Raw genomic sequence first — 15,200 nt, 5'->3', positions numbered from 1 at the left:
TAAAAGTCTACCCTGAAAATCCTCTGCTATCAGAACACTTTTTAATATCTTTTAACATTATATTAGAGGATCTCGCACTGTGCAATAAAATAGTTACAAGTAGAAATCTATCCAACAGTGCTGTGGCTAAATTTAAAGAGGCCATTCCTGCTGCCTTAAACTCAGTGCACCATCCAATAAATAACTATGATATTAATTATAACCCCTCTCAACTGGATCTGCTTGTCGATAGCTCTGCTAGTCTACTAAAATCCACCTTGGACTCAACTGCCCCATTGAGGGAAAAAACTATTAAACGTCAGAGGAAAGCTCCGTGGTTTAGCTCTGAAACTCACACACTCAAACAAACAACCCGTAAATTAGAGAGAATGTGGCGCTCCAATAAAACAGAGGAGTCACGAATACTCTGGCAAGAAAGCCATAGTAAATACATGACAGCCTTACGACATAGTCGATCTACATACTACTCCTCACTAATTGAAGAAAATAAAAATAATCCGAGGTACCTTTTCAGCACTGTAGCCAGGCTAACACAAAGTCAGAGCTCTATTGAGCCCATGATTCCTCTAGCCCTCAGCTGTGAGGACTTTATGACATTTTTTAACGATAAAATTCACAAGATTAGAGATAAAATTAGCCACTCCCTGCCTTCACCTGGGCCTGCTGTACCATTAAATGTAAATAGGCCTAACCTAAACTGTTTCACACATATAGGACTTCAGGAACTTAACTCTATTATTTCATCCTCCAAACCATCGACCTGCCTTTCAGATCCGATCCCAACTAAGCTGTTTAAAGAAGTTATTCCCCTAGTCTGCCCATCTTTGTTGGAGACAATAAATATATCCCTATCAATAGGCTACGTGCCACAGTCCTTTAAAGTAGCTGTAATCAAACCCCTTCTCAAAAAACCTACTCTTGATTCCAGCACTTTAGCAAACTACAGGCCTATATCTAATCTTCCTTTTATTTCAAAGATTCTTGAGAAAGTTGTGGCAGCTCAGCTCTGTGAATTTCTTCAAAACAACAGCCTGTTCGAGGACTTCCAGTCAGGTTTTAGAGCTCAACACAGCACAGAGACTGCTTTAGTTAAAGTAACTAATGATCTACTCTGGGCTTCAGATGAAGGACAACTCTCAGTGCTGGTTTTATTAGATCTTAGTGCAGCTTTTGACACTATAGATCACTATATTCTACTAGAGAGATTAGAGAAATTACTTGGAATCACAGGGACTGCCCTAAACTGGTTTAAGTCCTACCTATCTGATAGGTACCAGTTTGTACACGTGAATAATAAGTCTTCTGTGTACACTAAAGTAAGCTACGGGGTTCCTCAGGGCTCTGTGCTAGGTCCAATCCTCTTCTGTATCTATATGATCCCCCTTGGTAATGTTATGAGAAAATACTCTGTTAACTTCCACTGCTATGCTGATGATACCCAACTGTATGTATCAATGAAGCCAGGTGAGACAAATCAGCTATCTAAACTTGAGGCCTGTCTAAAGGACATTAGGGCCTGGATGGACCAAAATTTTCTTCTTCTCAACTCAGACAAGACTGAGGTCATTGTACTGGGCCCGCGACACCTTAGAGAAACCTATGCTAGCCTAACTGCCCTAGATGGCATTACTCTGGCACAAAGCACAACTGTTAGAAACCTTGGGGTTCTATTTGATCAGGACTTATCCTTCAACTCTCACATAAAACAAACTTCAAGAACTGCCTTCTTTCATCTCCGTAACATTGCTAAAATCAGATCTATCCTGTCTCAGAGCGACACCGAAAAACTAGTCCATGCTTTTGTTACCTCTAGACTGGATTATTGTAATTCTCTTTTAGCAGGCTGCCCGAGCAAGTCGCTTAAGACACTTCAGCTGGTTCAAAATGCTGCAGCACGTGTACTGACTAAAACTAGGAGAAGAGATCACATTACTCCTGTATTAGCCTCTCTGCATTGGCTTCCCATAAAATATAGAATAGAATTCAAGATTCTTCTTCTCACTTATAAAGCCCTAAATGGACAGGCACCAGTCTATCTCAAGGAGCTTGTAGTGCCATACAATCCCCCCAGAACACTACGCTCTCAAAATGCTGGACTACTCGTTGTTCCATTCGTCTCTAAAAGTAGTATAGGAGGAAGAGCTTTCAGTTATCAGGCCCCACTTCTCTGGAACCATCTACCAACCACGGTTCGGGGGGCAAACACCCTCTCTACCTTTAAGGTTAGGCTCAAAACATTCCTCTTTGGTAAAGCTTTTAGTTAGGAACCAGCTCATAGCTCATAATTAAGATGCAATAGGCATAGACTGCCGGGGGGGGGGGGGGTCTGGCATGCTCGGTTGGAGAGAGGTTGGAGAGGGCGTTAAGAGAGAGGTCATTTAGGTTAGAGAGGGACCGGAGAGGGTCCCATTACTCTTTCAAACACTCCCTCTATGTCTGCTTCTTCCCTTGTGTGTTTGCTCCTGTACTCCTTCTGGCTTTTGTCTTGCAGGTCCGTGGGATCCTCAGTGTGGAGTTACAGAGTCTCAACAACTCTGTCTCCACCCTTTCCTCTGCACACACCCAACACAGCATAACGTGGATGGCTGTTCATCATAGGAATGGGATCCACACAAGGTTCCTGCTGCTTAACAGAAGGTTTTCCTTGCCGCCATGATGAATTCATGTTGGGTGTGGGATACATATGTATGTGTATATACGTATATATGCATATGTGTGTATCCATAAAATGAAGAGTCCGTCCTTAAGACTGCTCTACTGTAAAGTGTCTTGAGATACCATTGGTTATGATTTGGCGCTATACAAATAAAGATTGATTGATTGATTTTTTTGTGACATCATGAACTTTGACCCCTACCGATATTTTTACTGGTAGGTCGTACAGCTTCAGTCTAATTAAATGAAATCCTCCACTTCAGATGATCTTCTCATAAATGTAAGCATCAAACTGGTACGATAAATATTGGTAGAGATATGGAAATTTTTCGTTTTTGATACTTCATGCGACTTGACCTTGACATAATGGCACCAAAAAAGGTCGACTGCACATCCTTGACATTACCCCTATGAGATGACATACGTGTCATTAGTGCTGCATTAATAGCCTAGGAGGAGTTCTAGGACACAGGAGTTGCGGAAGAAAAAAATGAAGAAGAAGAAAAACTCCTACGAGAACGGTATATTTGGCAATTTTCAATAGCAAAATACAATGAATTGTTTCATGTTACGTTAGCATCAGTTAATGAGGCCATAGTGTTTACTTACAGCGAAGGTTGCATTTTTCCGTCAGAGAGATACGAAGGTAGTTGTGTCTTCGTCCAAAATTATCAGTGAGGAAGGCAGAAAAAGGCAGAATACTGTCGTCTTTAAGCGTCTCCTACAGATAGACATGGAAACATAGACACACAGAGCTAACATTATTAGGGTCCGAAGTAAACGTGTAACAATACATGTATTTGAATTGAACCGTTTCAGTACAGGACGTTTGGTTCGGGTACAGAGTTGTGCACGGATCAGTTCCTGGTATGGAACGGAAGTTGCGTGTGTTTACTTCCGCCTGAAGCTACAGTACATCTGCAGCCCGTGTACGTCATGGCTAACGCTAGCAAGAAACCAGAGCTGGAGGACCCTCCCCTGTCACTAAAGACTCCTGCTTGGGAACACTTTTCCAGGTGAAATACTGCAACAGAGAAAAACCAGTGGCAGTGTGCTGACATTGTTCAGCTGAGATCATGCATGTTTCTCGGAACACGGTGAATATGTTAACTCACTTGAAACGTCACCACCAGAGTGTGAATATCACTGTGATGAGAAAGAAAACGTCCTTAGTGTAAACACAGCTGACTCAGCATTTAAGCATCCTCTGTCTAGTAATTCAGATCTGATCAAAACTGTAACAACTGTCATCAGTCTTTATATCAGCAGATAAAAGCTGTTAACAAGCTGTGAGATTATTTTTTATCGTATTTTATGTATTTTTTGTTTGAGAATATTATTATTAACAGGCAGCAATTTACAATAGTAGTGTATTTTTTTAACTTTATTTTCATAATCTGTATAATGTTAAACACTGTTGGTTTCCTAAAGTTTTGAATAAACAAGCAAATTTATGTTTTGCATTTTGTTCCATACTGTACCGAAAATGAACCGAACCGTGACCTCAAAATCGAGGTACGTATCGAACCATGATTTTTGTGTATCGTTACACCCCTAGTCCAAAGGCCTAACTGGGGGTTTCCACTGGATACGTCTCCGCTGCTCCACGGCACTGATCCGGTTTTCCCCGCCGTCCGCCGTCCGGTAATTCACACCGGTTGTGTTTTAAATGCACCACGGTGCTCTGTGGTTGAACGACTGTGACGTCACGAGACAGAGCAGTTTTCATAATATTTATATAATCACGTGAGAACACAGTTAAATGTATGTGTTCTAAACACAACAATAAACAGATAAATAGGTCAGTGTTCCTAATGAAGGAGAACAAGAAGGTTAGACTCTGGATTTGTCATCAACACATTTTTTATCAACAGAGAAGAAATAAAACTGTAAAACCAGTAAAACATGAACTAAATCTATATCTAAATATATATCAGTGAGTTACAGTATGAGAGGAAACAATATAGTGAATGTGATTTTGTTTTTACACATTATGACGTTTTGGTGATTTAGTTACTTGAAATATAATCTGAAGTGTTTTATTTTGAAAAGTAACCTGATATTTTATTGTGGAGTACATGTTTAACTTCCTGTTTAGCTTCATTTGCTCTGTGCTGATTGATGCTCCGTCAGAAATAGAAGTCCTGTGTATATCTGGTGGAGGGTACCAGACTACCACATCTATGAAGGAGCAGACACGCAGCACAGCAGACCTGGTGGAAATGAACACATAGAATAAAGTGGAAACCTATCAGCTCTGGTGGTGACGTAACGCAGCGGAGACGCATCCAGTGGAAACTGGGCCTAAAGGCCGTAGGAACCTGTTGTTTTTGCTCTTCTTGGGTATATTTATTATTCCTTTTCAGAAATGCCTCTTAGGATACCCAAAGTCTCACCAGAAAAATAAAAATAAAAATCGCTAAAAAAAAAAATGGCCGCACGGCGCACATTATAGACGCCAAAAATGCGATGGAACCGCACGACCGGCAGGTTTGTCCGATTCATACAAAATTCGCCACATGTATTCTTGACCCTAAGATGACCAAAAAGTTATGTTATGACCACGCCCAAAACCAAACAGGAAGTCGGCCATCGTTGATCAAAAATGGCAAAAACACATTTGCACAAACTCGTCTGAGGCGCTCCATGCGATTCACTTCAAACACTTGGGACTCACTGAAGATTAAATATTATCCAAAGAATTTGCATATCTCTAACGGTTTGGTCGTAGCGCGACTGGCGCCATTTAGCACGCCATAATAGGAAAATGCATGTAACTCTCAAATGCAAAGTTCAAACTCTTTCATATTTGATACCCATGTTGACTGTCCATCCCTAAACAAGACTTAATGTGAAAATTACCCATTATGCCTTGCGTTCTCAGAGGGTGCCGCTTTTAGTGGCGTCCGACGCTAACAGCTCTAGCAGAAAGACGATGTCATGTTGACTTCAAAATAGTGTTGGATCTTATAAGATGGGAGCAGGTCGCTGATGAAGAATAAACAGGCTGTGATCAGTGGGAGGGGCCTATAATGTCACCGGAAAATCCTTCACCATCACATTCTAAATGCTGTGTCTTGGTTATTTTTCAGTGGATTCGCATCAAATTCACTGAATGATTTTTACCTGGTTTTCTCTTTATACTGGGTTTTTTTGACTGGCGCCATTTTGCACGCCATAAGAAAAGTACAAAAAAAAATATATATATATATATATAAGAAATTTAAAATAAATAAATTAAAAAAACAAAAACAAAACCATTGTTTTCACATTTGCTCAAATATCTAACATCTCATAATGTTTATATTCAAATATAATTTTCATACTTTTTTAACATTGCAGATTTGATGTGTTTCTTAAATTTTAGGAGAGTTCCTGACTCTTATTTCTGAAGTGTATTCCATAGATGAAATATTGTCACTGTGACAGTTTGTTCCATTGTGTTTGAGTTACAGCTGTTTTTTTTTTTAAAGATGTCTGTTCCTTTTAAATAATAGTGACTTTCTTTTTTCAAACCTTTCTTAGATAGGTTTGATGGATCTCTATATTTAATGTTATTTATAGTTTTCAGAGCACTTTTGTGTAATATGAACAGTGGCTGTACGTAAGTTTTACACAGTCAGTTAAATATGGTCCAATCATTGTGTTATATAGAGTGAGTAGAGAACATTCATGTAATATTGTAATTGTAATAGATTTTGCTATTTTTCCCTTTATATAATTTACGACTACCATTGGAGGTCCTCATTCATTTTAGTTTTGTGTTGTTAACATTGAGAACTAACTAATTTTGATCAAACCAGTTAGGGATGGGCGATATGGACTAAAAAATATATCCCGATAATTTATGGTATTTGTCACAATAACGATAAACATCACGATAAATAAAAAACTATAAATAGTTAAAACAATTCCCAACTTAAAGTGTGAACCGGTTCCATACAAACAAATAAATATGAATACATCAACATTAGACATTAAAAAGGCTACAATAACTGCTGACTCAAACAGCTCATGAGCTGATATTTTATGGAATATATTTGTGTATGTGGGTCACTCTATTAGTGTTATTGTATGTAATTAATTTATTTCCTCACTTAAAATTAAATTATTTTCTAAAAATAAAAAAGCACAAATAACTCCATCAGTGTTTTTACTGCTGCTGAATCTTGTTTCATTTATCTTATGAGTTACATAAAGTTATGGTTCATAAATAACTCTGATTTACTGTAATTAAACCAGATCAAGCTGATTATATTTATGTGTAATAATCTCAATAGTTACATTAGTCTAATGGGACCAGCTTTGTCTGTGAACAGGTGAAATTTTATTAAAAAATATTGCATTTCAGATTAATAGTGACATTATTATTGATGCTAACATTTATTTCACACAACATGTGACATGTTTAGTTTTTATTCTTCCATACAAGTGTTAAATCTGACCATAAACAAATCAATGGTTCTCTGTGGTTTTATGACAGTAAGACGTGTTATTTTTATTTTGTCTATTATTCCTTATGTGGTTAGCATTAGCTCTTAGCCCAGTCTGTGCGTCGGTGTGTTAGCTTAGCATAGTTAGCTTTAGTTTAGTTTCCAGTTCATAATTGTTGCTACAAGTTCATCTCTGTCCCTGTGTTTGTAGAACTTTGGGTGGATGTGATGGAGGAACTAGGATTGGTTCACTTTGTTGATGTTTATCTGGTTTTAACCAAGTAGTGGTTCATGATGTAGGGTTGCCGTGACGAGCACCGGCGTCTGTGGGTGTGAGAGCTGGGGGCGGGAGGCGTGGTGCACACCGCGGCCGCGGAGGCTTTGCTACGGAGCTTCCGTAAACAGCGTTCTGCTCCAGAGAATAATAAATTGACAAACAGGGACAGTTTTGGTTCGTGGAACAAGGTTTTTTGGGGCATTCTTCGTTAAATTGAGGGACAGATGGCCCTCACTTATTTCCGACATGGGAATTTATGTGACATATGACATATTCTTACCGGTGAGAATATTTTTGATGATAAAATCATAAACAATAAAATATCGCATATTCCTAAAACCAATGTTTATTAATTACATACTCATGCACCACATTTATTCAGAGATGTTTCTTTAATTAAACATATCAAAGGTTTACACCAGGTCAACACAGAGCTGTGTAAAGTCAATAAAACGCCTCGTGACCTTAGACGAGCACTAAACCGCTGCTGTTACGTCAGAACTTATCAGTAGAAAAGCAAATACTGTATGTGACTGGAAGCTTTTGTAGCTTCACATCTGAAAATCAGCTCCAAATCATTTCAGCTCTAACTTGTAAAAATCTGAATCTACTCTCCTTCATAACTATTAGCAATACATATATACAGTAGCTAATGTGGACCAGATTAACAAAGCAGTTTTATTACTGTAAGTAAAAAAAGTCAAACTAAATAAAAAATGTGATCAAATTCACAGGACAGAAAATGAGCAGGTATGAATGCCCCTGACCAACCCATCAACTGGAGGTTTGGTGTGAACGCACCAAACATAGTCTGGGATTTAACTGCCAACCTGTCAATTGGATGGCAACCCGCTCTAAAGCGATTTCAGTGACTCTGGCGACCAGATCACATTTTAAATCAATGTAAATGACACAACATCAAGTGTCAGTCCAATAAAATCCTCGTTAACAGAATTGTGGATTGATCAATGAAAACGGAATCCACTGTTAAACGTGGAAATTGACAAAATGTGAATGAAAAGTAGTCATCGTGAGACAAAGAACCTTGTTTTTTTTGTTTTTTTTTTTTAAATGGGAAAATTTTCCCCTGGGGCCACTCATATATACACAGTATATACACAGAGATATTTACAATGTTCAAACAATATTTACAAATGATATACATACAAAGGAGGGGTCACATCCAATGTCATAAAACACCAGTGACGTCACCCAGAAAATACACAAATATGGTTTTCTCAGTGAATTAGTTCCTGTTTATTGTATTTTATCATCTATGGTTTATTATGTTGGAGAAGAAACATTATTGTCAAATAGTTTTTTTTTTAAAGATAGTGGATTTGTTATCCTATGTTGATTATTTATATTAGTTAAACATAAATTGACGTGCAGAAAAAACTGAATGATATTTTTTTTAATTTCAAATATATAAATTATAACTTCATTTATTAGTTTTTTTTATTGCTTTAATGCTTTTGTTCATGTTCTCTTATGCACCAAACAACACTATAAGTAATTAATAAGTATTTGTAATATGTACAAATAAATTGCAGTTCATAAAAATAATAATGATAATAAAAAAGGCTTCAGTATCACGATATTACCTGGAACCGTGATACTTTGTCTGGTATAGTATCGTGGTTACTCATTTTGGTATCGTGGCAACTCTATGCACCATCGCCACAAATCCTTCCTATTATCTCCATTTGGAGTTCAAACAACAGGAGAATAACTAATCTGTGCAGTTTAAAACTCCAACAAGAGAAACATTAGTGTTGCAACAAATATACACAATCATTTCATAAACATGCTACATGTAAATAACTGAAAAATCTACAATATTACAACAAAACTACAGAAAAATACACCAAATTAAGTCCAAAAACACAGAAAACAACAAAAACAAGCAAATGTGATACAAATGTCCAACTTAAATACATGAGAGCCTTTGTTGTTTCCTATATTAAACATTGACATGAATGTTGATGGTTAGCTGTTAAAACAGGGACATGTAATGATTACTGAGACCTTTGGGTAATTATTACACAAACACTTCTTATAAGGACACACACAAACGTACCATATACCGTACAGAATCCCAATCAGCACAGTGTTCACTTTATAATATACACACTAACATTTTCTGTTGTAGCATAGTAATAATAATACTAACTATAACTAATTAAGATAGAAAAAAAGAAGTCCAATATGAATGTGATTGTACAACACGTTTATGGTGCATACTAAAGAATGTGTTCCTGGTAGCAATAAAGACCACACAGCTGTAATCTTTGGTTAATGTAACACCCACTGTATGCATGTTTAAAGTGAGACCACGTGTCCACTAGGGTGAAACGTATACTCTCTACTTTGCAGCATAGAACGCGGGCTGGAAACGTATCTCTATATTTTTATTAGGCCAGACTCAGAACGCCCTTCACTTCTTCTTCTTCTTCGTGTGTACACTAGTTAAAATCACTACTCTGTTATTCGTCAACAGATCGGGCTAAAATTTGGTAGCTATATTCTATGGATGTGTACTAAGCATGTCAATCTTCATCACTGACGATTCGATATGTATCTCAATACACTACTAGCGATACATTAGCAATTCATTGAATCCCCTGGCAATACAGTTTGATATGATATTGATTTGATGGTGATTCAATTCTACACATTGCAATACAATGCAATTTTGTACGATGCAATTCAACATGATGCAAATAAATTATACCAAAAATGTAAATGGTAAATAAGTAGCTGAAATTCAGTAAAGTACCCTATGCCCTATGAGCAGCAAATTTAACAAGAAGTGCACAATTTGCTGATAATCTCTACTAGAATTATGCATCACTTTATTTAACTTATTTTTGGCCTCTTAAAAAACACAAGACAAGGACAGAAAACAAAACAAAAAAAAACAAACAGCTATTTTCACCAGTAGAGTTGGGATCTAGAACCAGATTTAACATAAGAACAGAAACGGGTTCCTCACATTTAGAACCTGTTTATCACACTGTCACAACTTAAACAGTAAACAGTGACATCATCACTCTCAATGAGTAACACTTTCAATATAAATGTCAATTTTCCTGTCTGCCACAGATACTAATATAAACTGTTCAGTAGGTATTAGGCTAATACAGTAGCATTAACATTTATATTATTAATAATAATAACCTTTCACTATTATGTCTTTACAACTGTTAGTGCAAAGAAAGATGAAAACTATTATTGAACAGTCACAGGTGCTGTAAACGGACCCTCACTGAGTCATATTTAATGTCCATAAGACAAATTATAAAATAAAATACACTATCACAGGTAGAGGGCGCTGCCAGATTACCATATTGGACTAAGTTTTTACAGATACTTTTCTCACTAGTTTTACTGGAGCTCTGATTCCAGTCAGCATCTGGGCAGGGGTGGGGGCAGCAGTGGTGCCGTATCAATGCAAGTGAGCCCCTCAGTTTGTGTAGGTTTATCAGCACGACATTCTTTACAAACCTCCTGCGTTTACCATCTTTCTACGCCTGATATAAAGTATTTAGGTGTGTTATAATTCTCTTCTCTAGCTGCTGCTCTAGCTGACCGTGTTTTTATAACTTTGTTGTGGTACCAACGTGCTTCATGGCTTCCGTGTTCAAAACTAAACAGAAGCACGTGGTGCATTCAATGTGCCTCGGAAAAACAGGACACAATGAAATACAGCATGAAAAAACTGCCCCGCGACCCTAAAAACAGGAACAAGCGGGTCAGAAAATGAAGGGACGCAGGCACGCAATGACCGATGCATCTCGATTTCACCCGTAAATTGCACAAATGCACACTAAATGGATCAATACACCCGCATCGCTCACATTCGTGTCTAGATTTTTGATTCATATCGATTAATCTCCACATGCCTAATATGTACGCATCGACGCTCGGAGCCCGATTTTCGATTTGGGGCCCCAAATGAAAAGAAAACGAAAGTCGATTTATCATTCATTTGCGAGTCAAATATTATTGCAGTTGGTGGTACCAAATCATTGACACAAACAGCCCGTATGTGTCACGGGCGAACCAGGGCGCTCCATTTTTCAAATGACTACTACTCCTTCGTTAGTTCTCGTTAGATTGGAATGCAGTTTGGTATGAATACTATATGAATGAATATGATGAGATGCTCTGGGCCTTTTAAATGGGGCCCGGGGGCCCAACCCCCATTTCTGGTAATTTCCAAATTTATGGGAACAGTCGTGTGATATATCGTTTTAAAGGTAATTCAACGCAGATCACGATTATGCCTCGCACAATTCAACTATTTTTTCAGCAATTCCCATTAAAATTGTTTTCTCATTTATTTGTGAGTGAAATATTGCGACAGTTGGTGGTACCGAATCATTGACACATACCAATATATGAATGGGGCCCATTACTCTGTATGTGCCATGGGGGCACCAGGGGCCCCCGTTTTTCAAATGACTACTCCTCCGTTAATGCTCGTTGAATCGGGCTGTAATTTGACAGATATTTTATGAGTGGATGTCTTGGTGGAACCGAGTCATTTGACTGAATTCTTAGGAACGTGGTACGTGCTATTTGGTGTGGAGACGTTCCGCGGGCTTGGCCGTAGTTCATTCAAACTTTTTTCTCAAAATGTCGATATATACGATATTAATCTCTATAATTTTAACTCAAGTCTGACCAGAAAGACAATTCTCAGTTAAATTTGCTGAGGAAAAATGCCCCAAATGCAGATTTATCAAAAAACAGCTGCACAATATGTTCCACTTTTGTCTTTTTCTCCTCTAAAGGACAGCACATGTGAGTGAGTTCTGTAGTGGGGCTTGTTTAGATGAAGCTCTGGGTTAGGACGCATTTTGAAATCCATCTCACTGTGCTTTTCATTCCGTTCTGAGAAGTAACAAAAGCAGCGACTCCTAAAATACAAAATACGCTATAAAATCTAGATCTCAGAAATAAGAAACAATTGTAAAAAAGGACAATGTTAAATACTTGTATGATGTTCTTTGTACTGTGTGATTGTATAAATAAAAACAAGTAAAAAACAAAACAAAACATTAATACATATATATATACATATATATATATATATAGTCAAATAGAAAACTCAATATATTGCCCATCCCTAGTAAGAACAAATGTACACTTTATCTTATTCCAAAGAAGCCAAAAGTAGTGGACACAAAACTGTAAGACTTTATTTTAAGCTCATTTGCAGTTTTCGTCAAGCTTTTTGCCAATGACATAAGGTTATTAATTATGTTTGGGTTTATATGGTCCCCAAAGTGAATTTGACAACTCTGTTGGATGGGAACGCTAATCTAATATCAAACTTAATACAAAGAGAGCGATAAATAGATATTCAAACATTTCTATGGATACAATTGTATAAAAAAAAAAAAATTAAAAAACTGTGTGAAACAATCTCAGTTTAAAAGCTTTTTATTAATATCTGATTTTTTAGGGCTGATGCTGATTTCTCCCCCATCAGCCTTAGCCGATGACCGACTTTTGCTCCTTCAATTTACATCATAAAAATGACACAATGATGTTAACAAATGGTACGAGTCTCGTTTTTTTAAGAAAAAAAAAAAAAAAAACATTAATCGAAATGAACAAAGGTGAGGTAGAACAACAAGTAAAACATATTTAACAAATATTAAAAACAGGTGATGTAGAACAATTACAAGTAAAAAAAAATATTTCTGCTCTACGTAAAAAACACAAAAATCTGTCGATGTATCGGTCTATCACTATCCTGAATAATTCAATCAAGTCTGATCTGGTTTAAGTTTTGGATATGACATATTTACATTTAAATGTTCATTAACTTTCCTTTTTTAAATAAATAAATGTTTAACCCTTACAATACTTTGGTAATTGTCATAAAAATACTGCTAGTAGTATTTTTGACTGAGCTCTTTTACTTTAGTTTTTTGTGTCACAGATTTACCTTGGTGGTTATTTTCAGTGAAGCGGTGATGTTTGGGTTCGATTCTCCGACTTTCAAACCTCTGGTAGCGCTGCTGGACCTGCGGAGGACGTTCAACCATCCGGTCCGGACCAGAACTTCAGAGACCCGACGGTACACCGCCATGTTCCTCCGGTGGAAGGGATTTAACACTGTCTAACAGCCTAAAACACTGTTATAACAGCCTTAAACACTGTCTAACAGCCTTAAACACTGTCTAACAGCCTAAAACACTGTTATAACAGCCTTAAACACTGTCTAACAGCCTTAAACACTGTTATAACAGCCTTAAACACTGTCTAACAGCCTTAAACACTGTCTAACAGCCTAAAACACTGTTATAACAGCCTTAAACACTGTCTAACAGCCTTAAACACTGTCTAACAGCCGTAAACACTGTCTAACAGGAGCTGTTTAATGCAGAGTCACTGTCACTCACTTTAACACTGTCCTCGAGGGGCGGAACCCTACGTCAATGCTACGTATTACGTCACCAAATCCTACATGTGCGTGCTGTTATTTCTTCTTCTTTTTGGGTTTTATGACAGTTATCAAACTAAAAGTGTATTACCGCCACCTACTGTTTCTAAGTGGATCATAGTTTAAGAGGACCATAACTTGCAAAATGAGTTAAATAATAGTCAAATAAATAATTACCCCCCCCCCATTCGACCTCCATAAATTCTCCAGGAGTCCACCCTGACTCTACACCTTCACTGCCTTCATTCACCTCCTCCATGACAGCTTCATGTTTAAAAATGTCTCTGCTCCTTTCACAATAATATTGATCTCTTCTGTTTAGCCTGATCAGTTTACCACATATACAATAAACTAATCTATCTAGTGAAATGTTCCACTGATATCCTTTCTCTGTTTGATTGACAGTTTGTTTCCTCTCCTCTCTCTGATCCTGAGATGCTCATTTTACTTCTGTTACACTTTTATCCATGACGTCGCTCTTCTTTTCCCTGACTCAGCATATCTGATATCATTAAATCTTTTTATTTTCTCCACTTCCACATCTCACATTTCCTGTCAATAACACAGTGTTTACTCCCACAGTTACTACATTTCATTAGTTAAGCCCTCACTGGGTAACTTATGTACCCCACCATTACTCTCTGTGAGTCCCTCAAACTCTAACGTTATAGACTGACTTTGAGTAACGCTTTACTCTTTTCACTCCTTCAATCTCCAATTCCAAACTTTCCTCAACTACAATCCCAGATATGACTCCTCATGTAACTCTGTTCTCTCCTATCACAAAGCTAACATCCACATACTCTATTTTCATTGATTTATCTCTTTGTTCTTTTTGTTTTACAGATAATCAAAAAACTCCAACCTTTCACAAACCTTACCATCTCAACATTGTGGGAGGAAGACGAGCTGCAGGGGTTAATCCCATGTTTTTGGCGCATATATAGTCCATCTGTGTGTGTCCCCCACCTCTGTTACACAGAGGGATCCCCAATCCCCTCTGATCCTCCTTTGTGAGGCTGAGCTCCGCCCCTTTCCTCCACCTGTTGAACAGATGTTCTTCTTTTCACCTGTCACAGTCTGATGTCACCACATTACGCTCTCCTGTGTGTGTTCACCCCAACTATTAATACCTCCACCTCACACTGAGTGGAATTTGTTTTATTTGCTCGTTTTCCCCCTCGGTCCACTGTGATTCGTATTAGTGAATATTCATTTAGGGCGTTCGTTCACCTGACCTTTTCAAAGCATCGTATGGGCGGAGCAAGGCGTTTCCTCACGTGCAATAACTTTGCACATTGATTGTGATTTATAAACGAAAAAAGGCGTGGGACGTACGTGTGCCCTTGTTTATAAATAAACAAATTTGTACGCA

At 37.6% G+C, this 15,200-nt stretch overlaps 1 protein-coding gene across 4 annotated transcripts in view; it reads right to left on the bottom strand.

Moving 5' to 3' along the window:
- Positions 1–13,806, bottom strand: part of mocs1 (molybdenum cofactor synthesis 1) — a 48,985-nt gene extending 35,179 nt beyond the window's left edge. For 3 of the 4 annotated variants that reach the window (XM_028438581.1, XM_028438584.1, XM_028438585.1), the window contains exons 1-2: positions 13,328–13,806; positions 3,265–3,376 (exon numbers count right to left, since the gene is read on the bottom strand). In XM_028438581.1, coding sequence (XP_028294382.1) covers positions 3,265–3,376; positions 13,328–13,471 — 256 coding nt within the window. In that variant the 5' untranslated portion in view covers positions 13,472–13,806. The remainder of the gene's footprint in view (positions 1–3,264; positions 3,377–13,327) is intronic. The other variant, XM_028438582.1, reaches the window with a different exon arrangement.
- Between the last annotated feature and the right edge of the window lie 1,394 nt (positions 13,807–15,200).

This window comes from Gouania willdenowi, chromosome 22 (genome assembly GCF_900634775.1).
Source record: "Gouania willdenowi chromosome 22, fGouWil2.1, whole genome shotgun sequence".
NCBI lineage: Eukaryota > Metazoa > Chordata > Actinopteri > Blenniiformes > Gobiesocidae > Gouania > Gouania willdenowi.
This window is presented reverse-complemented; position numbering and strand designations above follow the sequence as displayed.